Source organism: Podarcis liolepis (genome assembly GCF_965112155.1).
Source record: "Podarcis liolepis genome assembly, chromosome: 16".
Taxonomy (NCBI): Eukaryota; Metazoa; Chordata; class Lepidosauria; order Squamata; family Lacertidae; genus Podarcis; species Podarcis liolepis.
This window is the reverse complement of record NC_139567.1, coordinates 8,698,868-8,722,267: the sequence shown is the minus strand read 5'-3', so window position 1 is coordinate 8,722,267 and position 23,400 is coordinate 8,698,868. Positions and strand designations below refer to the sequence as shown.

At 48.8% G+C, this 23,400-nt stretch overlaps 1 protein-coding gene across 4 annotated transcripts in view; it reads right to left on the bottom strand.

Moving 5' to 3' along the window:
• UNC5D (unc-5 netrin receptor D) overlaps positions 1–23,400 on the bottom strand; it is a 426,529-nt gene that overhangs the window by 84,541 nt on the left and 318,588 nt on the right. For all 4 annotated transcript variants that reach the window (XM_083480386.1, XM_083480387.1, XM_083480388.1 and 1 more), the window contains one exon: positions 8,733–8,918. In XM_083480386.1, the coding sequence (XP_083336512.1) occupies positions 8,733–8,918 (186 nt within the window). The remainder of the gene's footprint in view (positions 1–8,732; positions 8,919–23,400) is intronic.

Sequence of the window (23,400 nt, the reverse complement as noted above, 5' to 3'; positions counted from 1 at the left end):
CTGATCCTTTCAAGGGGTAGTGAAATGACTATCATCTCTTTCAAGTGGATCTCCAGCTCCAGCTACTCACAAACATTAGTCTATGGATTTGAGCCTGAAATCGCCTGATGTTAAGTCAGATGAAATATTTGCACACTGATAACAATACTTTTCAGAATAGCTAGTTAAATAAGCAGCAATGGTGAAAACAGGAAAGATTCAATCTTTGCATCAGAACAAATAATTAAAAATGGCAACTTTGGATAGCTTCTAAAGGTATTTAACACATCAGCATTTGCAGCTATTAAAGCATGCATGCAAACTATTTGAAGTATGCATTTCTGGTAATGAACTGAAATAAACATATATCAGAAAATCAACCGTCATTTATATATTAAAGCAGGCTCTGATTAAATAGACACATATACCAAACTGTCCTTAATTTCAAACGAGTTGTGAATCTTTCTCTGCCTCGCTTATCTTAATTTATGCTTTGCAAGGCGCGTGCCCCATGGGGAGGAGAACATCTACATATTTATCTATGAAATACTGTATCATATTTTTCTTCGGAAGAATTAAAACAGGGCTATGTTCACACATCTCCCAACACTTCCTCCCACCTTCAATAAGGTTTCCATCTCAGAAAAGAGAGTGATAGAAATTCAAAGAACTTTTCTCACCCACTACATAAAATTACTCCCTCGCAGTCTCAAGGAAAGACTGTTCCCGGAAAGAAGCACAATTTAGACCTCGTGAGTGTGTGTGTTGATGCATGACTAAACATGGTTGTCAGAGCTGCTTGAAGATCCTAGCTCACAGAGGATCACGCTAGCCAGCGGTCATTAAGTAAAAGTCTTTATTGAATTACAGTTTCCATTCTCACGCTGCTGCGCGCAACTCTACGCCTAGTAGCTAGGTCGGCGAAGCTCCGTCTGAGTCTCCGCCCCGTGTGCACCAACTTAATATCCTAGCCTTGCTCCACCTTTTCCGCCTGACTGTCCTCCTCTGGGTCCCTCTACCCCCCGGGGCTTCTTCCTTCCGGGATTCCTCTGACGCTGACCCGGACCCTCCTGCCTCCTTGCGCCGGGCTTTAGGACCTGGTTCCCTTTCGGGGCTGCTTACTGCGCCGCCTTCCTCTGCATTTGAACTTGGCGCGCGCGCCCAACCTTCCACTTTCCTCTTAACCGTTTCTTCGCTCCCCGATGGAGGTGTGGCCACTCCTGACTCATGCCCTCCCTCCTGTGGTGAGCTGCCAGCGCTTCCCCCCTGGCTCCCTTCCTCTTCCCTGCTTCCTGGCGGTGACGCTGGTCCCGATTTCCAGCTGCTCCCCCCTGAGTCCCCTCTGGCTCTATCTTCCTGGGGTGCCCCCCTAGACTCCCCCCTTGCCCTGGCCACTGGTGCTCCTTTCTGTGAATCCTCTGATTCACTGGAAAGACTAGGAGATCTCGGGTCGTCGTCATCACTCATCTTTTCTTCTGCCTCCTCCCCTTCGCTCTCTGTTTCCTCCCTTGCCCGTGCCTCTGCTCCTAAACCCCTGACATCCATCCCCCCCTCGAAGCCCCCCATTCCCCCCTCCCCTCCTTCCGGTGCTGGAGCTGGGGGCTGCTGTTGCAAAGAGACGAACGTCGGATATCGGTCGCTTCCCGTGGCGGGTCTCCATCTGAAGTCTCGCGGGTCTTCCTCCCTGCTCTCGTCGACAACGGTCACCTCCGCTTCCATCTCTGTGCCGCCGTGCTCGAAACCAGGGTCGTCCCCGAAAACGTCCATGTCCGTCTCTCCCTCACTTCCTCCTGGCGGTGTTGCTTGTCCTGGGCCTTCCAGCCACCGTCTGCGGAACTGCTCCTCTGGTCTATCGTCCCACCAATACGAGGGTTCTGATGCAGATCCCGAGGGTGACCCCTCCGGGGAACGGACGTCTTGTGTCGGGTCCTCGTCCGAGTCGAACCCCCGGAAAGTGCTGGCCGAAAGCGTGGGCGTGAAAAGCCAGTCGTCGAAAAAGTCTGCTGGCATAGGTCTATGGGGAAAGAGGGCATGAAACTCGTCTTTGAGGAGAGGTTCGTCCAAGGCGTAGCCCGGCACCCAGCTTTTCGCACTGGCCGGGGTGCCCTCCTTGGCGAGAAAGTATTCTACCCCCTCTTCCCCCCATCTGGAGTCCAAAATCTCCGTGACTTCGTTGATGCGCTCCTTCTGTGCCACTTCCGCGTGCCCTGTTCTGTCTCTGACCGGACTCGGCGCTGTTCCGGGTTCCTGGAACCTGTGCGGTGCCTTGTAGGGAGTGAGCACCGATCTGTGGAATACCGGATGCATTCTGGAACCCTCCGGAAGTGCCAGTCTGAAAGCTACCGGGTTGACCTGCTCTTCGACTTGGTAGGGCCCCAGTTGCTTATGCCCTAGTTTCTTCTTGGCCAACGACCTGGCCGGCACTGCGTGGGCTGCTAACCAAACCCAGTCTCCCACGTGGAGCTCTTCTCCAACCCTTCTGTGCTTGTCCGCTTGTACCTTGTATGCGTGCTTGGCCAGCTCCAGGTGGCGCCTCAGCTGATCGTGGACCTCCTGTAGCTCCGACGCGAACGCATCTGCTGTCTGCGGCTCCCCCTCCCCCATTCTTTCCAGTCCCGGGAAGGTTCTGGGGTGCCTCCCGTTGTTGGCGAAGAACGGCGTGACCCCTGTGGACACGTGCTTCGTGTTGTTGTAGGCGAACTCGGCAAGCAGTAGGTAATCCACCCACGTCGCAGGCTGTTGATTTGCATAACATCTCAGGTACTGCTGCATGATGGCATTGACCCGCTCCGCTTGCCCGTTGGTCTGCGGGTGTCTCGCCGACGCCAGGTTGATCTTGACGTTCAGGAAGCCCATCAGCTTCTGCCAGAAATTCGAGATGAACTGCCGCCCCCGGTCGGACAGAATAGACCGTGGCAGACCATGAACCTTGAACACGTGGTCTATGAACAGTTTGGCGGTTTGCTCCGCCGTGGCCACCTTCGCACACGGAATGAAATGCGCCATCTTGGAAAACAGGTCCACCACCACCAGCACTGCCGTCTTGCCCCTTGAGCTGGGCAGATCCGTGACAAAGTCCAGCGCCACCCTTTCCCAAGGTTCGACCGGAGTTTGCAGCGGTTCCAACAGTCCGGCCGGCGGTTTGTGCACTGGTTTGGCCCTCTGGCAGGTGTCGCACCTCGCCACGTAGTCTGCGACCTCCCCTCTCATTCCAGGCCACCAGAAATCCCTGGCTACTAATTCCACCGTCTTCTCCTTGCCAAAGTGCCCGGCCGTGGGCGCGTCGTGCAGCTGCTGCAGCACCTTGGCTCGAAGTTCGTCTCCCGGCACGTAGATGGCCCCTTTTCGGATGAGCAATCCATCTCGTAGCCGGAAACCGTCGGCCGCTGCCTTGCCCCTTTGCACCTCTGCCATCTTTGCTTGTGCGAAGGAGTCCTCCTGCAACGCACGTCGCACCGCCTCTAGGTCCACGGTCGCCGCGGCGCACGCCCACACTGCTGGTGCGAAGATGTGCATGGCGGCCGCTGGCGTTGCGTCCTCCAGATACTGTGGCTTACGGGAGAGAGCGTCTGCCATGATGTTGGTGTCCCCCGGGACATACTCTATTCGGAAGTCGAAGTTTGCAAAGAACTCAGCCCAACGTATCTGCCTCTGGTTCAGGAACTGTGCCGTGCGCCAGTGCTCTAGATTCTTGTGGTCCGTGCAAACCTGCACCGTGTGCTTGGCGCCGATCAGAAAGTGCCTCCACGCCTTGAACGCTGCGTGAATGGCCAGCAACTCCCTGTCCCAGATGGTGTAGTTCTGTTCGGACTTGCTGAGCTTCCTGGAGTAAAACGCTCCCGGTCGCCACACCCCCTGCGGGTCTTTCTGCAACAGGACCGCCCCCACGGCTCTGTCCGAGGCGTCTGTCTCCACCCTCATCGGCTTGCTGGGGTTGACATGAAGCAGCTGCTCTTCCGACGCGAAGAGACGCTTGAGTGCCTGAAAGGACTGCTCCGCCTGCGCTGTCCAAACGAACTTCTTCTTCTTGGAGCTAAGCGTGTCAGTGATGGCCGCTGTCTGCATCGCGAAGCCCTTGATAAACTTGCGATAGAAGTTCGCAAAGCCGACAAACCGTTGGACCTCCTTCCGGTTGCGCGGACTCTTCCAATCCAACACCGCTCGAACCTTGGCGCTGTCCATGGCGAGCCCCTTGTCAGACAGCTTGTAGCCCAGAAAATCCACCTCCGGCACGTCAAATTGGCACTTCTCCAGCTTGGCGTAGAGCCTATGTTGCTTTAGCCTGCTCAGCACTTCCTTGACGTGTCCGTCATGCTCCTGCTGCGACTCCGAAAAGATCAGGATGTCATCTAAGAAACAGACGCACGTCTTATAGAGAAGTCCCGCCAACACGTGATGCATAAACGCTTGAAAAACGTGGGAGCCATTTTGCAATCCAAAAGGCATAACTCTATATTCGTAGGTCCCCAGTGGCGTGAACATGGCTGTCTTCCACTCATCTCCTTCCCGCATGCGAATGAGGTTGTACGCCCCCCGCAGGTCCAACTTGGTGAACACTCTGCCCTTCCGTACCTTTGCGAGGAGGTCGTCAATACGGGGCATGGGGAAGTCCGATGGCCTAGTCAGACTGTTCAAAATCCTGTAATCCACTACCAGTCTTTTCTGGGGCGTGTCCCGCTTCTTAACAAAGAATACGGGACTGCCCCCCACTGCCCTGGACTCCCGGATGAAGCCGCGTTGCAAGTTATGGTCAATGAACTCTTTGAGTTCCTGCAGTTCGTCCTCTGACATGGAATACAGTTTCCCTTTCGGCAGCGCCGCCCCCGGCAGCAGGTCAATTTTGCAGTCATATGGTCTGTGAGGGGGTAGCCTGTCTGCCTCCTTCTCGCAGAAAACTTCCAAAAATTCAGCGTACTTGTGTGGAATCGCTTGCAGCGTGCCTAGCAGCAGCTGTGACTCCTCTTCCTCTCCTTCCTGCCTGGGCACGATGCAGTGTTCAGCACAAAAGGAAGAGCCGAAGGTCAGCTGCCTCTGGTACCAAGCCATCGCTGGGCTGTGCTTGTCCAGCCAACTCATGCCCAATACAATGGGCGTGTCAGAAAGTCGAGTGACGTTGAAGCTGATGATTTCTCTGTGATTCCCAAGTCGCATCACCATTGGTGGCGTCTGCTTCACCACTTGCCCCCCGAGCAGCTCCCTGCCATCCACCGTGACAACCTGCAGGGGCAGTGTGGCCGGCAGCAACTGCACAGCGTGCCTGTCGACAAAGTCCTGCCCTATAAAGTCCGCATTGCTGCCTGAGTCAATGGTGATTGGCACGTCCATGGTGATTCCATTGGGCAGTTGGAGAGACGCTGTGAGCCTCACTACTGGTTTGGGCGGGAGGGGGTTCACGGGCTGTAAAATCGCTGGGGACTGCGTCACTAACACGTCTGGCTGGGCCCCAGTGCCTCTTCCTCCAGCCAGACAGCCTCGTTTCCCTGCTGTGGTCCTCCTTGCTGTGTTGCTGCAGTCACCATTGCTGAGGCTGCAGTGAGCTTGTGGGGCCTCTGGGGACACTCTTTCGCCATATGCCCTGGCTCCTCACAGACGTAACACTTCCTGGTCCCTCTAGGAGGCTTCGCTTTCACTGCTGCTGGTGCTAGGGCTCTGGTTGCTGACTGAGCCCTTGCACCTCCCACCTCCATAGGTTCGGCTCCTCCTCCTGGCGGAGGCGTGGATTGCGCCCGCGCTGCTTCCCTGGGAAAGAAGGAGGGGCCCCCGGCTGGTTCGCGCCCTCCACGCCCTTCGTCCCTGTTCCACGGACGTCCTTCCAGCCTCACCCCCACTGCCAGCGCCCTCTGAACGACCTCCTGGGTGGTTCGGGGTCTCTCCCCCCTGGCGATCTCATCTTTAATCGAGTTATGCAGCCCCTCCCAAAAGAGGTCTCTTACAGGAGCCGAATCTCTGTCCCATTCCAGGGCACTGACCAAGGCGAAAAAGCGGGCATGGTACTGCCTGACGCTGGCCCTCCCTTGTCTCAGCCCATGCACCTCCTTCCGTGCAAGATCCACGTCAATACTTGATAAAAAACACCCATCCATTGCTTTAATAAAGGCATCTGCATTCTGTAGCGCCGGATCCTTATCTCTCCATAAATTGCGTAGCCATGCTCTCGCATCCCCATGCAGATGGGACATGATGAACCCCACTCTCTCTTGTTCATCTCTAAAGTCTTTATGCAGCAGTTGCAGTGCGCACAGTACGTCGGCTCTAAAGTTGGGATACTGTTGCAGGTTCCCATCGAAGTGAGAGACCAGCCCGCCTGTCCGTCTCGCCAACCCAATGCCCTCCTGCCGGGGTGTCTGCTTTGTCAGCACGTCTAACCTGACCTGGAGATCCCTGCAGGCTGCGGCTGCTTCCTCCTCCCTCTTCCTGGATGCTAGAGCCTCGGCGTTCAGTTGTGCCACCGCGTTTCTGAGTTCCTCTATCTGCTGCTCAGCCGTCATGTCGTCTGCCGTTCGTGAGCTTGCTAGTAGGCACCTGTGTCTCTCCCCTCCTCGAGGCTGTAGATGCCCACAAGTTGAGACGGAGCTTACTGTCAGAGCTGCTTGAAGATCCTAGCTCACAGAGGATCACGCTAGCCAGCGGTCATTAAGTAAAAGTCTTTATTGAATTACAGTTTCCATTCTCACGCTGCTGCGCGCAACTCTACGCCTAGTAGCTAGGTCGGCGAAGCTCCGTCTGAGTCTCCGCCCCGTGTGCACCAACTTAATATCCTAGCCTTGCTCCACCTTTTCCGCCTGACTGTCCTCCTCTGGGTCCCTCTACCCCCCGGGGCTTCTTCCTTCCGGGATTCCTCTGACGCTGACCCGGACCCTCCTGCCTCCTTGCGCCGGGCTTTAGGACCTGGTTCCCTTTCGGGGCTGCTTACTGCGCCGCCTTCCTCTGCATTTGAACTTGGCGCGCGCGCCCAACCTTCCACTTTCCTCTTAACCGTTTCTTCGCTCCCCGATGGAGGTGTGGCCACTCCTGACTCATGCCCTCCCTCCTGTGGTGAGCTGCCAGCGCTTCCCCCCTGGCTCCCTTCCTCTTCCCTGCTTCCTGGCGGTGACGCTGGTCCCGATTTCCAGCTGCTCCCCCCTGAGTCCCCTCTGGCTCTATCTTCCTGGGGTGCCCCCCTAGACTCCCCCCTTGCCCTGGCCACTGGTGCTCCTTTCTGTGAATCCTCTGATTCACTGGAAAGACTAGGAGATCTCGGGTCGTCGTCATCACTCATCTTTTCTTCTGCCTCCTCCCCTTCGCTCTCTGTTTCCTCCCTTGCCCGTGCCTCTGCTCCTAAACCCCTGACAATGGTGCACTTGAGTGTTTTTTGGTGTGTTTGGGTCTGTGAACTACCACTGTCTGAAGTACTGCTGTACTTTAGTTATCTGAACTGCAGAACTTGAAATAATGGAGTCCAGCGATTTTTCTAGGAAGAATGGAAATACGTGTAAAAGAAACCCACACTTTTATAACCGGATGCTTCTTATTCTCACCATATGAAAAAGATCAGGCCTGGTGACCAAAGCACACACATCCTGACCCATAGCTGTCAACTTTTCCCTTTTCTTGTGAGGAATCCTATTCGGAATAAGGGAATTTCCCTTTAAAAAAGGGAAACATTGACAGCTATGCCCTGGCCCCTCTCTTTGGCCCTCAAGACATTCCCCAGACCATCCCCAGCCACACATCTTCTCCCCAGGTCACATTCCCCACTGATCCTACTTTGCACCCTCATTGAGCCTGGACGGAATATGCTCTTGAACTCTGAAAATGACTTTACATAGAATAATATAATTGCAGAGTTGGAAGGGCCCCTGAAGATCACCCCCTGTCATGTAGGGGCTGTTTCATACAGGGATTGAGCCTGCATGGAAGTTAGTGAAGAGTGTGTGAGTGTGTAAAATTCATACACATTGCTTTGCCCAATTTTACCTCTGGTCCCATCCAGCACGGACATGTGGCCCCTGGAAGGTTGCCCAGAAAGGAATGTGGTCCATGAGCTGAAAAAGGGCCCACATCTGTGTGCTATTCACTTGCCCTGTGGAGAATGTCTGGTAGAAATTATACTAAAATAAGAATGTATTAAGGTGCTCTTTGTGGTTCAGATCCCTAAGTTAAGTACACTTAATCAAGGGGCAAAGGTATACATAATTGGCCCACCAATGTCTTGTGATCCACCATGGTTTTCAGTAAGATTAAACTGGAGTCTCAACTTTCTAGGACCTGTGCATCCATGGTATACACTCTCCCACTGCCAGAATTTTTTTACAGAAATGGTATTGCCACTTTACCCCCATTCAAAACATTTTAAAAAGGAACCTGTTATAGGCTTAGAAATGCTGATGGCTGCAATTATCAGTACAGCAGTGTACAGTGGTACCTCTGGTTAAGAACTTAATTCATTCTGGAGGTCCGTTCTTAACTTGAAACTGTTCTTAACCTGAGGTACCACTGTATACCTAAATCCAAGATGGCAGCCCTTTCTGTGCTGCTTCCAAGTATATATCTTTAGGTGTCATATGGGACATAACCACCATGAAACTGTTTCCCCACCATGACCGTAGAAGAACATATCAAGTTAGACTCTTGGTCCACCAAGCTCGGTAGTGGTTCTCCAGGGTTTCAGAGGTCTTTCCTCACCCTAGCTGGAGAAACCTGGTATTGAACCTGAATCCTTTTGCATGCAAAGATGGACTCTTTCTCAATAAGTGGCATTCTGCTTTACCAACCTTGTCGGACAGTTTTAAAATTAAATGTCTGGAAGCCTCCTGTTAGGGCAGATGAGTCGATCACATCCACACCATATTCACTCTGGCTCCGTCTGTAGAGAGTCACACCAACGACAATGACGGCTACTGCAATGACAGCAGCACCCAGGCCTGAGTACAAGGCAATGTCCGTGGCATTCTCAATGTCTGCAAGGAGAGAAGGAAAGGCAATGAAATGAGGGACAGGTTTCAGGCTTCCCATCTGTGTCCTGAAAGAAGCAGCGATGGACACTAAGCATTCGTTGAGCGTTAATGGGAGCCTTTTGAACAAAAAACGTTTTGGAAAGAGAAAAGGAGCAAAGAAACACATGCTTCTGACTTGTTGGTTCTCTACCTTTTTAGAGATCTAAGGACAAGGTATGTCCACCTTATGATTCTCTTTCTGGGCAACCAGAGTCATCCTCAAAGTTCAAGGACACAGTTCAAGAACGATGTGGAAGAGGGTCAGGGCCGGATGTAGGTTTGATGAGGCCCTAACTACTGAAGGTAATGGGGCCCTTGATATGTCCAGCTGTCCTTTGTCAACAACAAATGTCACTTTTTTGTGTTGAATATATGCTATATAATAATAATAATAATAATAATAATAATAAATTTTATTTATATCCCGCCCTCCCCAGCCGAAGCCGGGCTCAGGGCGGCTAACAACAATAAAACAGTATAAAAGTATAACATAAACAACACTCTAAAATCATTCATTGTAAAGTTAATTAATTCAGGCCACTGGCAACCATTGGGCCAGAGCTCCGCGAAGATTGCCGAGGGAGGGAGTCAGGCTGTGCCCTGGCCAAAGGCCTGGCGGAACAACTCTGTCTTGCAGGCCCTGCGGAAAGATGTCAAGTCCCGCAGGGCCCTGGTCTCTTGTGACAGAGTGTTCCACCAGATCGGAGCCACAGCCGAAAAAGCCCTGGCTCTAGTTGAGGCCAGCCTAACTTCTCTGTGGCCTGGGACCTTCAAGATGTTTTTATTTGAAGACCGTAAGTTTCTCTGTGGGGCATACCAGGAGAGGCGGTCCCGTAGGTACGAGGGTCCTAGGCCGTATAGGGCTTTAAAGGTTAAAACCAGCACCTTAAATCTGATCCTGTACTCCACCGGGAGCCAGTGCAGCTGGTGTAGCACCGGATGAATGTGATCTCGCAGCGAAGACCCCATAAGGAGTCTCGCCGCGGCATTCTGCACCCGCTGGAGTTTCTGGGTCAGTCTCAAGGGCAGCCCCACGTAGAGCGAGTTACAATAATCCAATCTGGAGGTAACCGTCGCATGGATCACAGTGGCCAGGTCAGGGCGAGAGAGGTAAGGAGCCAACTGCTTAGCTTGGCGGAGATGGAAAAATGCCGCCTTTGTTATAGCTGCAATCTGCGCCTCCATGGAAAGGGAGGCGTCGAAGATTACACCCAAACTCTTAACAGACGGTGCTGGCACTAATTGCGCCCCCGCAAGAGATGGGAGTTGCCCCCCCAATCCCATATCGCCCCGCCCTAGCCACAGGACCTCTGTCTTCGAAGGATTTAGCTTCAACCGGCTCCCACGTAACCATCCAGCCACAGCTTCCAAACATCTGGTCAGTGTGTCTGGGGCCGAGTCAGGATGGCCATCCATCAACAGATAGAGTTGGGTGTCATCGGCATACTGATGGCAACCCAGCCCAAAACTCCGGACAAGCTGGGCGAGGGGGCGCATAAAGATGTTGAAAAGCATCGGGGAGAGTATCGCACCCTGAGGTACTCCACACACCAAGGAGTGGCGCGATGACAATTCCCCCCCAAGCGCCACCCTCTGTCCCCGACCAGAGAGAAACGAGCGCAGCCATTGAAGGACTGTGCCCTGGATCCCCACGTCGGCAAGGCGGTGGTCCAGAAGTTCGTGATCGACCATGTCGAAAGCTGCTGATAGATCTAGAAGAATCAGCAGCCCCGACCCGCCTCGATCCAGCTGTCTACGAAGATCATCTGTTAGGGCGACCAGAGCCGTCTCGGTCCCATGACCAGTGCGGAAGCCGGACTGGAATGGATCCAAAGCCGATGTTTCATCCAGAAACCCACCAAGCTGTTCGGCAACCGCTCTCTCAATCACCTTACCCAGGAACGGAAGATTCGAAACCGGGCGGTAATTGGATAGATCTAAAGGATCTAATGATGTTTTCTTTAAGAGCGGGCGCACCACTGCCTCCTTCAGTTCCCCTGGGAATGTCCCCGTGCCAAGGGACAAATTGATGATATCCCCCAGGAGGGCCCGCACCTCGTCTGGACATGCTCTAATCAGCCAAGACGGGCACGGGTCGAGAGGACAGGTGGTGGGCTTTCCAGCTCGGAGGAATCTGTCCACATCGGCTGGGGATATCCGGTCGAAGTGGTCCAATACTGGACCCGAGGACAGTCGAGGGGCCTCCAGTTCCTTTATTGTATCCAAATTGGCAGGGAGGTCATGGCGGAGCAACAAGACCTTCTCCGCAAAGAAGCTCGCAAATGCCTCACAGCTAAGTGTCAAATTGTTATTTAAATTTGGCTGTCCCACAAGGGACGTTAAAGACCTGATTATACTAAATAATTGCGCTGGGCGAGAGCTAGCGGATGCAATGGAGGCCGAGAAGTATGACTTCTTAGCAGCCTTCACCGCCATCTCGTAGGTTTTCATAAAAGCCCTATAAGATGTTCTTGAGGCTCCGTCACGGGCACCCCGCCATACTCGCTCTAGCCGTCTGAGGTCCCGCTTCATTTTCCGGAGCTCCTCGGTAAACCAGGGAGCCCGGTTTCTGCGGGGTCGCAGAGGGCGCTTAGGTGCGATCTCATCGATGGCTGCCAGGAGCTGGATATTCCAGCCCTCAACAAGCTCAGTCAATGAGTCGCCAGGGGGAGCAAGGTCCCGCAGGGCCTGACGGAATCTATCAGGGTCCATCAGCCTCCGCGGGCGAGCCCAAATTGGCTTGCCACCTAAGCAGGGTGGGGGCGGAAAGTCAATCCTGGCTTTCAGAGCGTAGTGATCAGACCATGGCACCTTCATCGAAGGAGACATGATCACATCTATACCTACGCCAAAGATCAAATCCAGCGTGTGGCCTGCTTGATGCGTGGGGCCCGAAACAAACTGGGAGAGCCCTAGTGTCGCCATGGAAGACACCAGGTCCAGAGCCTGTGATGAGGGAGTGGCATCAGCATGGATGTTGAAGTCCCCCAGTACCAATAGGTTGGGGAACTCCAAGGCCCAGCCGGCCACCGCCTCCAATAGGTCTGACAGGGTGGCTGCTGGTGCGCTAGGTGACCGGTACACCAGCCAGACAGCCAAGCTCTCCTCGGAGCCCCACACTAGGCCAACACATTCAATGCCGGGGATCGATGGCGATGGTAGAGCCCTGAAAGGACAATCTTCCCGGATTAATAATGCCACCCCTCCCCCCCGGCCCACAGTCCGCGACTGGTGGAGGACGGAGAAACCCGGGGGCGCCATCTCTCGTAAGGTAACTGTTGCCCCTTCGCGCACCCAGGTCTCCGTCACACAAGCCAGGTCGACCCCCTGCGAGATAAAGAAATTTCGCAGGGTGGCGGTTTTATTGCCTATAGACCTGGCATTGCACAGCACCAGTGACGGAGGTGAGTAATCCTTGCTCACCCTACCCTCGTCCCTCGGGATGGGGCGCAGATTGGAAAGGGTACGAGCGTATCCATATCTCGATCCCCTTCGCCTGTACCATCTGCCCCCACCGCCATACCTCCCTCGCCCCTCCACGGTAGCAATCCCAGGCCTCATAGTGGCCTCCATTGATGGCAATTAATGTTATTCTTTCGCAGCCTAAAACAATAAAACCTTAAAACAATAAAACAAAAACAACCCAGAAAGCAATAAAACAATACAAATAAAACTGCAAAAATTACAAATTCATCAAAATCTAACAAATTCCCAAGCCCACCCAAACATCCATCCCACCTCCATATATAGAAAATCTAAAAGGAAAGGAAAATATTTTTTTAAAAAAAATGTATATATGGTAATTTATGGACCTAACAAGTATCTAAAGCCATTTGCACATAACAAAATATGTATTTTATCAAAGTTATTGTTGAAAAGTCAATGCAGAATGCAAAATCCATGCAGAATGTAGGTACCCTATATATAGAAATGAGCAAATCAGTGATATTTTAGGGAGCAGGCTAGCAGGCGGGGCCCATTACACAATACAAAACACTGTTGCTGCATGCAGGTTTTATTTTATTTGTTTTTTATCTTATATTTGGGAAATATACATCCAGGTTTTTTCCCTTTAAATTCCCCCTTCTCCCCCGAGAGTGAGGCCCTAAGCTATAGCTTGTTTAGCTTATATGTAAATCTGGCACTAGAAGGGTGAGTCTCGGGTGGAAGGACATGGACTGGAGAAAGTTCTAAGGGACAGACAAAGTGGTCTCAACAAGGGCTGCATTCAGCCCTTGGGCCTGAGGCACCCCACCCCTGTTAGACCAATATATCCTTGTGTATGGATTTAGGAAGGGACAACCATGTTTTGGTCTCTCTCTTTCTTCCTCTGTAATGTCATATTCTTGCATATTTGTGTACAGCAGATAGGTGCAAATCTCATGCTCTGCTCTACAGCTGGGGGACAGCTTAAGGAAGAATAAGTTTAGAAAACTCCTTCTCAGCAGACACAAGTTAGAGAAACACTGCCTTACTGAACACTTTTATATTACTGAACTATTAGACTTTATTTCTGTGGGTCAGATAACTTTCCCCCCAGCTCAGCCTCACTCCTCCACAGAATTCTATTGCCAGTATCTGAATAGTTGTGCTGCACTGCAGTCTGGTGTTCCAAGTCTCATTTGAACCTTCTGGAGAAATATCAAGAAGAAAAGGAAGTGATACATTGGGAAGATGTTTTTCTTTGTTTGCTTTTAAGGAGAACAATGCAGAATGCTATTGCTGTTCCCAGAAAATCTCTTATGCCAGAAAATGGGTAGGTAGGTAGGAAACGATGGACAAATATATGAAAGGTGAATTATGTCATTGGAACCATGCAGTTGTGGATCCATGAAGCTTGTCTAGATTTAAAAAAAATCTCCACACAGAAAACAGGCATTAATCTTTGTCAGTGGGACCAATTAGGGATTGTCACAGCAAAGGCTTGTTGAAGGGTTTTTTTTAAAAAAAAACCACCACCATTTCAGGGGCATGTGAAAAGCCCACAATTTTTTTCTATACCATTTTTTTCAAATGTTTCAAACCGAGCAACATACACCATAAATCAACTGAAAGAGATTGACAAAGGTATCCAGAGAGTCTAGACCAGCGTTTTCCAACCTGGTGCCCTCCCATCAGCCCCAGTCAGCACATCGGATTATTGGCCAATATGGGAGTTTGAGTCCGACAAAAACTGGAGGGTCACCAGCTCTCCATCTTTGATTTAAACTTTTGAGAGACAGTGCAGTTTAAATTCACAAACACTTTTCTAAATCCGCACACACAAATAAAAAACAACCCTGTTTCTAATTAAGCAAAGAACTAGAAGTTAAGGTTTTATCTTGGCAGACCTCTGGGAATGTGAAAAAATAATAATGTTACACTGTACTTCAGAGTTTTACCCTCAGGTTTCTCTTTTAAAAACAAAACATCTATCTATCTATCATCTATCTATCTATCTATCTATCTATCTATCTATCTATCTATCATCTATCTATCTATCTATCTATCATCTATCTATCGATCTATCATTTCTATCATGGCCTAAGATTCCTAGTCTGGCACTTAAGGATTTGTGAAGGCTACTTACTCAATTACCACATTTTTCGCTCTATAGGGCGCACCATCCCATAGGGCACACCTAGGGGTTTTTTTGTGGGGGGGAATAAAGAAAAAAAATTATTTCCCCCCCAGGTGCGGGGCTTGGGCGGGGGAAGTCCAGGTTTCCCCCGACTCCAGCCCCCAGAACAGGCTGCTATCTGCCTGGATATCTGCCCAAAGCCCGGGGTGCGCTGCTCAGCGCGCCCCAGGCTTTGGGCTGCAGGCTGCTATCCGCAAGCCTAGGGAGCCTGGCGGAAACTCCCGCACACCGACCCCTCTCACTCTCCAGGCTTCAGCGAAAGCCTGCATTCGCCCCATAGGATGCACACACATTTCCCCTTCATTTTTGGAGAGAGAAAAGTGCATCCTATAGGGCAAAAAATATGGTAAATAATACAGAAACATTTTTTTTAAAAAAAGTCAGGGATAATAATTGAACAGACAGGCCACTAATATTAAAAACCAATATCAAATACAATTAAAACAACAGGCCCTTCAATAAACCAACAACTCAAGAGAAAACCAAGGAAAATAAATGGGTCTTTAGAGATTTCCTAAAGGGCTGTAATAAGAGGGTCAGATGAACCCCGATGATAATGCATTTCTCTTTGGTTTTCCGTGGGCCCAAGAGGTTAACTTCAAAATTTCACCATGTTTAGGAAAAGACCCCTGCTCTTCATTTCATCCCAATTGAATCAAGTTGGGAAATGCTTGTGGGAAGATTAAGAATTATTCTTCCATTTCAAGACAGTCTTATTTGTTCCAAAAATGCCAAATGTTGATGAAACATTCATTTTAACATTGTTTCAGGCAAAACTAAACACACACACACACACACACACACACACAAAACTCCCTCTGATGGAATAGTGGAAAGTAAAGGAAACATAATGCTAGCAATGTGTGTGTATTGTTTTCTGTACTTACTTTAGACCAGATGGGTTTTATTTTTTAAAGAGCTGTATCTTATTTTGGTATATTTATATCATGCATTTCTTCCATCCTTAAACTCAAGGCAATATGCACAAGGCTGTTTGTTAGAAGACCTCCTAACTAGGGAAGGGCTTTTGGCCAAAAACCTTTGCATAATATACAATACAGATTTATTTATTTTTAATGCAGAGTATAAACTACAAGTTTTAAACACTGAGGCAGCTCAGACAGTCACTGAGATAAGCACAAACATTTCTTTGCTCATGCACAGAACTTCCTTTACTTCTCCCTTCACACAAGCTACAATCAAACCATAGTTTCCCATTTCATCTGAACCAGGAAACTATTGTTAGAAGGGGTGGAACAATAAAACAAGCCCAAAGCATAAAACAGATGCCCATATAGACTAATAGGCTAAGGTTGAACATCTTTCCAAAGCTGCGTCATCAAATGATATTTTTCTAATCATATTTTTCTGTGTGCTCACTGACAGCAATTGGGTTTAGTAAAAGCGACGTTCAGTCATAACATGGGCAACACAAATATCATTATTCTATTACATTATAAATTATTAACACACATATTTTACCACTTAGGCCAGCACAACCACAATATTTTATAAATTTGACTTTTAATACGCAAGCATCTGTCTTTAAACTCACCCTGGAAGACAATACATCTTCAGGTAAACCCAATAAAACTTTAACATAAAATCACCTCAGCTTCAGTAAGGTGGCTTTATCAAGTACTACTGCCTAGTTTGCAAGTTATCTCATGATCTGTGTTTTTCTGATACAGAGAAGATCAGATATTTTATGGGGTTCACACTGGGAAGAACCACAACAGCATAGTCTGGTTCATGATTTTGTTTTGTTTTTTTATATATAATTTTTATTGGGTTTTCCGCTTTTATAAAAACAAAACACACACAAATAATAACACATAACAAAACATGTATAAATTCAGCCAGTCCTCGTTTCATAACCTTATTCCCTGACTTCCCCCCATCCCCCCTCTTGCATCCCAATTCCCAAAATTATATCAGCAAGTTGGTATTTCTCCTCTTAACCATCTTATTCGTCTTATTACCTCTTTTGTAATTAAAATTGATATTCCTAAGTTGGACTTAAATTCTCTTCCATCGATTTTTCATTTTATCTTAATTAGAAGTCATATCAACCAAACCTAAAAGTCTTAGGAGTTTCTGATAATCTCCTCTTCCCTCCCTCCCATCCCCGGTTTTTGTCCCTTCCCAATGAAAGTCCAAGGTCAAAATTCTCAGCCTGGGTTCCTCACGTCTGAGGCTTTCAAATCTCTTTCAGTCCCTCTCCGCCGGTCTTGTTGGTAGTCCTTTATGTCAGTCGTCGAGCCTGGAAAAAACTCTTTCAGCATCCAAGTATATTCTCTTCCCACAAGGAGGTTTGTAGTCAACTGCTGGTAAATTTCCACAAAGCCTGTATCCTCAGAACCAAAGTCCAAACGGAGGCCCCAATCATATCTCTTTATTTTAAGCTCCTGTATTCCATATTGTCCCAGGGCCTCCTCCTTCTTCTTCTGCATCTTTCGCAGACTTGTGGTAGATGTGTTCCCAAAGTCTCCTTGCTTGTATTCCACAGATGTCAGCTTTTGGATGTTGCTTCCCAAAGTTACTTTCTCTTTTTCTTGTTTAGTCTCTTCCACCTCTGAATATATTGTTTCCCCTTCAGCTGTGGATTCTTTCTCATTCAGGTCCTCAACACACACAGCAGAGTTGCCTGTTCCCAAGGTCATAGTCATAAGTTGTTTATTCATGGCCAAGCTCTGCTCTTGTAAGGTTCCCACCAATTGAAACATCCTTTCGATTTCCACTAGTAACTTTCCATCCACAGCCATTGTATCCATTGTAATTTCACAGAATTCCCCCTAGGGGGAATCTGGTTACTTGTTAGTCTTTTGCTCAACAACCCTTTAACTTCTTATTATTACTTTGTTTCCAACAATTTTGACTCAATTGTAGCTCGTCTTAGTCCAGGGGGGTCTTAAACAACAATTTTTCCGCTTTAAATTGCCCGTTTGACAAAAAGAAGGCTTCTGAAACTCCACTCTCCAGCATAAGATTTCCCTTAGCCAAATCTTGAAAGTTAATGTCCTTTTTAACTCACCCCACCGAGGGTAGGCTCTCCAGCTTAGCTCTTATGTCGTTGCTTAGATCTTCTGCAAGGGGGGGGGGTGCGGACTTCCTTTTAGCACACCCCCCGGTCGTCTCTAATTCAAGGTAAAAAATTTTAAAGTCCCAATCCGTCTTACTCGCGGGTAGTTCTTTCAATCCAAATTTCCAAGGAAGGAAGTCAGCGCTCTGCTGTGTAAACTAGGATTAGAAACCTGGCAGATGCATGCCAAAGTTTGACATATTTGCTTTGTCTCAAACCAGGAGAGCAGAGAGGCAACTGGCTCATAGAAGAAGGATGATGGAGCATGCATGTCTGAAGCCTGGCGCACATATTCCCCAAAGCACAATTTGGTGTTATGTCTGAGCCAAGGCATTGTGCTTCCAACATTTCTTTGATGAAAATAGGGACATCCTGTTCCACAATGATAATTTTACTATTTATAACCCATACATCTTATTGCAGCCATAGGCAAACTTGGCCCTCCAGATGTTTTTGGGACTACAGCTCCCATCACCCCTGACCACTGGTCCTGTTAGCTAGGGATGATGGGAGTTGTAGTCCCAAAACACCTGGAGGGCCGAGTTTGCCTATGCCTGTCTTATTGGGTTGCCCCAGCACTCTGGGCAGCTTCCAACATATATAAAAACACAATACAACATTAAACATTAAAAAAAACTTCCCTATACAGGATTGCCTTCAGATGGCTCGGGGGGTCGGATAAGTCCATACCCTTCAACATTTCTCCAATGAAAACAGGGACACCCTAAGAAAAACCGGGACATTCTGGGATCAAATCACAAATCGGGATGGCTTCTGTATATCTGAGACTCTCCCTGGAAAATAGGGACACTTGGAGGGTCTGTTCTTCCCAACTTGGCCAACATCTATCAAAATACATTTTACGGTAATGAAGTTTCCATTAACCATTATTAAGTTCCATTAAAAACCTGAAGAGAATTTAAGAAGCGAAGAAACACAAAATGAAACATTTCGATCTAATGTATTAGGAATCGTAATTGATTTAATTATCTAATTTATACTAAAATTTTGCACAATCTGTGCAGGCCATTCATCTCCTCTGCTTTGCTGTACATTTCCTAGCAGAAACCAACAATCACAATTTCTGTTCGTCTCTCCTCCTCGCCACCTGCTACTAAAGCAGCAAGCCACTGAAATCTACTTCTTTCTGCAACCCTCCGTTTGCTTGTTTGTGGAGAAGTCCACATATGCGAGAAACACAGTTCCCAAACAGAGAGTTATATATAAGGCTATTTACCACAATTGGTTGCTTCTCAATTATCTTAATAATTGACTTTGATTTTACATCAATGATGATTCATGTGGTCTTAAACTTAATGCCTGTTCCATTCAATAGCAAGCAACGAGGGGCATTTATATAACACATCTCTAATCTCGCAATTTAAAATAAAGAGTTTCATTCCCCAAGGTACTAAAAGGCACTATAATCGACCTCAGCAGTTTGGCTAGCCCACTTTAAGGATCCAATCGTGAAACAGGAGATGAGGAGAGAATAAACAAAAGCACAGCAGCCAGCCTGACAATTTTAGGTGCTGCTGGACTGCCAAGTGTATTATATTCTAACAACTGGAAACTTCCCAAAACATCCAAGGTAATGATGAAACACTTTAACGTCCACCCCACCTTTTCCTTGGCTTTAGCACAACAACTAAGATAGAGCACCACCAGAGGTATATTCCCAGCAGAAAAAGTGTCTGCTCTTGGCTGTTCAAATCCCATTCAAGTTCATTAGGATCTAAAACGTAAACGTATCTCATTTTATTAAGCTATTTAAAGGAACAACCCAGCGAGGAGCACAAGGAATGAAATGAGGGTCCCATCTGCGCTAAGGGAACATCATGCTACCTTAAACAAGCATGGCTTCCCCCAAAGAATCCTGAAAGCTGTAGCCTCTTAAGGGAGCTGAGAGTTATTAGGAGACCCCTATATTCTTCACAGGGATACAAATGCCAGAGTTCCCTGTGGAAGAGAGATTGATTGCTAAACCACTCTGAGAACTCACTAGGTGCAACAGGCAGTTCAGAACACTGACTCCTTCCCCTCCATGGAAGCATGCAGTTTCAATTTCTTTCAGTTCTTCATTTTTTGCAGTCCAGTTTTCCACATTTCTTAATAATAATAATAATAATAATAATAATAATAATAATAATAATAATAATTTATTATTTATACCCCGCCCATCTGGCTGGGTTTCCCCAGCCACTCTGGGCGGCTTCCAACTGAATATTAAAAACAGTACAGCATCAGACATTAAAAACTTCCCTAAAGAGGGCTGCCTTCAGTTGTCTTTTAAAAGTAAAATAGTTGTTTATTGCTTTGACATCTGCTGGGAGGGTGTTCCACAGGGCAGGTGCCACTACCGAGAAGGCCCTCTGCCTGGTTCCCTGTAACCTTACTTCTCGCAATGAGGGAACCGCCAGAAGGCCCTCGGCGCTGGATCTCAGTGTCCGGGCTGAACGATAGGGGTGGAGACGCTCCTTCAGGTATACAGGACCGAGGCCATTTAGGGCTTTAAAGGTCAGCAACAACACTTTGAATTGTGCTCGAAAACGTACTGGGAGCCAATGTAGGTCTTTCAAGACCGGTGTTATGTGGTCTCTGCGGCCGCTCCCAGTCACCAGTCTAGCTGCCGCGTTCTGGATTAGTTGTAGTTTCCGGGTCACCTTCAAAGGTAGCCCCACGTAGAGCGCATTGCAGTAATCCAAGCAGGAGATAACCAGAGCATGCACCACTCTGGTGAGACAGTCCGCAGGCAGATAGGGTCTCAGCCTGCGTACCAGATGGAGCTGGTAAACAGCTGCCCTGGATACAGATTTGACCTGTGCCTCCATGGACAGCTGTGAGTCCAAAATGACTCCCAGGCTGCGCACCTGGTCCTTCAGGGGCACAGTTACCCCATTCAGGACCAGGGAATCCCCCACAGCCGCCCACCCCCTGCCCCCCAAAAGCAGTACTTCTGTCTTGTCAGGATTCAATCTCAATCTGTTAGCTGCCATCCATCCTCCAACAGCCTCCAGGCACTCACACAGGACCTTCACCGCCTTCACTGGTTCTGATTTAAAGGAGAGGTAGAGCTGGGTGTCATCTGCATACTGATGAAGACCCAGCCCAAACCCCCTGATGATCTCTCCCAGCGGCTTCATATAGATATTAAAAAGCATGGGGGAGAGGACGGAACCCTGAAGCACCAACATTAGTGTTGTTGTTGTTGTTTTAAAAAAAGTTCTCATTAAAAATAAATAAATGTTAGCAACTTAGTGCAAATCTCCTAATGTACATTTTTTGTAAGTAGTTTTGCCTAATATATGTATTTCTGCAAACAATTTCCTCTAATGCATTTCTATATGGTTTTACTAATATATTCATTTTATGCATACTTTACCCTATAATATACACATTATCCGGCTGGAGAACAGCATCATACAATTCAGGGAAGTGCAAATTTTGAAGGACAGGTTTCTTTTGCATCACAAATAGGAAGATTTGCATTAAAACCTGAAATCAAATTCCTTCCATATCCCCATCCCTGTAGGGGTGTTGCAGGGCGCAATATCATAGCCCTGTAGCCAACACAGTATAATAAGGGGAGAGAGCACACATATCAAAATGTTCAGCAAGAAGTCACTGAGCTATATTATAAGGGCCAATCCAATTCAGGGTCTGATCCAGCACTTTGCATTACAGGGGGTTAGACTAGATCAGGGGTCTGCAACCCGCGGCTCCGGAGCCGCATGTGGCTCTTTTACACCTTTGCCGCGGCTCCAGGGCCGATACTAGTGAGGAGAGGAGGTGCATTGTGCGCCCCGACACTCCCCACTGTGGCAGGCGCTGTACTGGCTGTGACATCGCATGGGGGTGGTGCGTGCATTAGTCACGCACCGTCCCGACGTCACCTTCCCGCCTGCCCACTACATTGTAAGGGGCATGTACGCTGGTCACTGCATTGAAAGGGGGCATGTACGCTGGTCACTGTTTTGAAGGGGAGTGAAGAACACACAGACAAAAAAAAGGTAACTTGTTAATTTAACGTTTATTTCTATGAGGAGGAGTAATTCTGAGGGGTCAAACAAAGAAATAATAAAAAAGTGACAAAAAAGTTATTTTTATAATGACGAGTTTTGCGGCTCCCAGTTTTTTTTTCCTTTGGAAACTGGTCCAAGTGGCTCTTTTTGTCTTAAAGGTTGCAGACCCCTGGACTAGATAAACCTTGGGGTTCCTTCAAACTCTACAACTCTGATTTTATACAGCCCAGGACCTTGAACCAATCTGGGGGTCTTGCACAGTCATTCGGTTAGGAGGAAGGAGAGGAGATGTACATCTCCTTCCTCCCCATCCCAATTAATCCGTACTTTAAATATGTAGTAGTTGGGGAGTGGGAGAAGGTGAAATCAAGTTGCCCGCACACCTTATTTCCATCCCCCTGTCCTCATCGCCATACTGCCCCCCTTTTGACAGCTCTAGATCACTCTGGGAGGACCTGATCTGACCTAAGGTGCTTCAGGGCTCCCTCAACTGAATCTGACCAATTCCCAAGTCAACCTGAAGCAGCCCAATTCAGTTCGTTATCTGGGCTTTGGAACTAGATGCAGGGCTCAGCCTTATCTCTTACTACACCAAGATAACTGTGAGCACAGCTAGAGGGCCAGTGGGAATTTGCTGAAGGGAAACATTGTTGGTGGGCACTCAGGACAAAAAGGAAAGCCCTGGGCACCACTATCCCAAACAACAGTTACATAAAAAAGAGAGATTTGTGCATAGACAACACCTTGTAGTCTCAACTCCCAGGACTATCAGAATGTTAAACAAAAAGTCTGCAGTTGCAGTCAACAGGGGTGGAAAAATAAAACACTCCACAGAAAGACAGGGAGCCCAAAAAACCCCACCCCCAAATGTTCACTCCACAATAGATAGGAGGGACGCTACACTACTAGCAGCCACAAACTGTTTTCTCTTCCTCAGAACATGATGCAACTAGCATGACCTAAACTACTCAGCCTTGCCTTCCACAAAGAAGACATATGTGATGCATCCACTTAGCCAGGTTCACAGGTATAGCATTATATTCAACACAGCACTAAGTCGCTGGATCCATGAGCGCAGGGATTTCTCTTGGCACAGCAGAATATTTTCCTTCTTTCCTCCTACCTGTGCAACCTCTAAACCTGTCCCAACCCATCAAAGCAGATTTGGGGAACAGAATGAAAGGCGGGGATGGGGGGAGAAGATCCAGTGGCGTAGCGTGGGGGGTGCAGGGGGGCCGGCCGCACTGGGCGCAACATCGGGGGGGGGGGGCACTCGCAGCTCTCTGCCCCTACCTGGCTCACTCACTCTCTCTCACTGCAGTGCTGGCTGTGCGAATCCGATCCGAGCCGCTGGGTCACCACTGTGGAGGGGGGGGGGTGCCAGGCGTGCAGTGCGGAGAGAGAGCGAGGGACTATCTGGGGGAGGGACAGTGCAGCGCTGAGCGCGGGAGAGAACCACACCAGACCAGACCAGGCAGCAGCAAGAAGAAGCTGGCAGCGGCAGCAGGTTAGGGGTTAGGGGGTGCAAATTACTTGCCTTGCCCCGGGTGCTGACAACCCACGCTACGCGGCTGAAAAGATCTTCATGGCACTAGTGCTAATCCTTGCCCTGTCCCAATTATATCTGGCTGGTAGCCAGTTGCAAAGACCCATTCCACCAATCTAGTGTAATTATATTATCTACATTTTCAAAACAAAATTATGTGCTAAGAACTCAGGCTT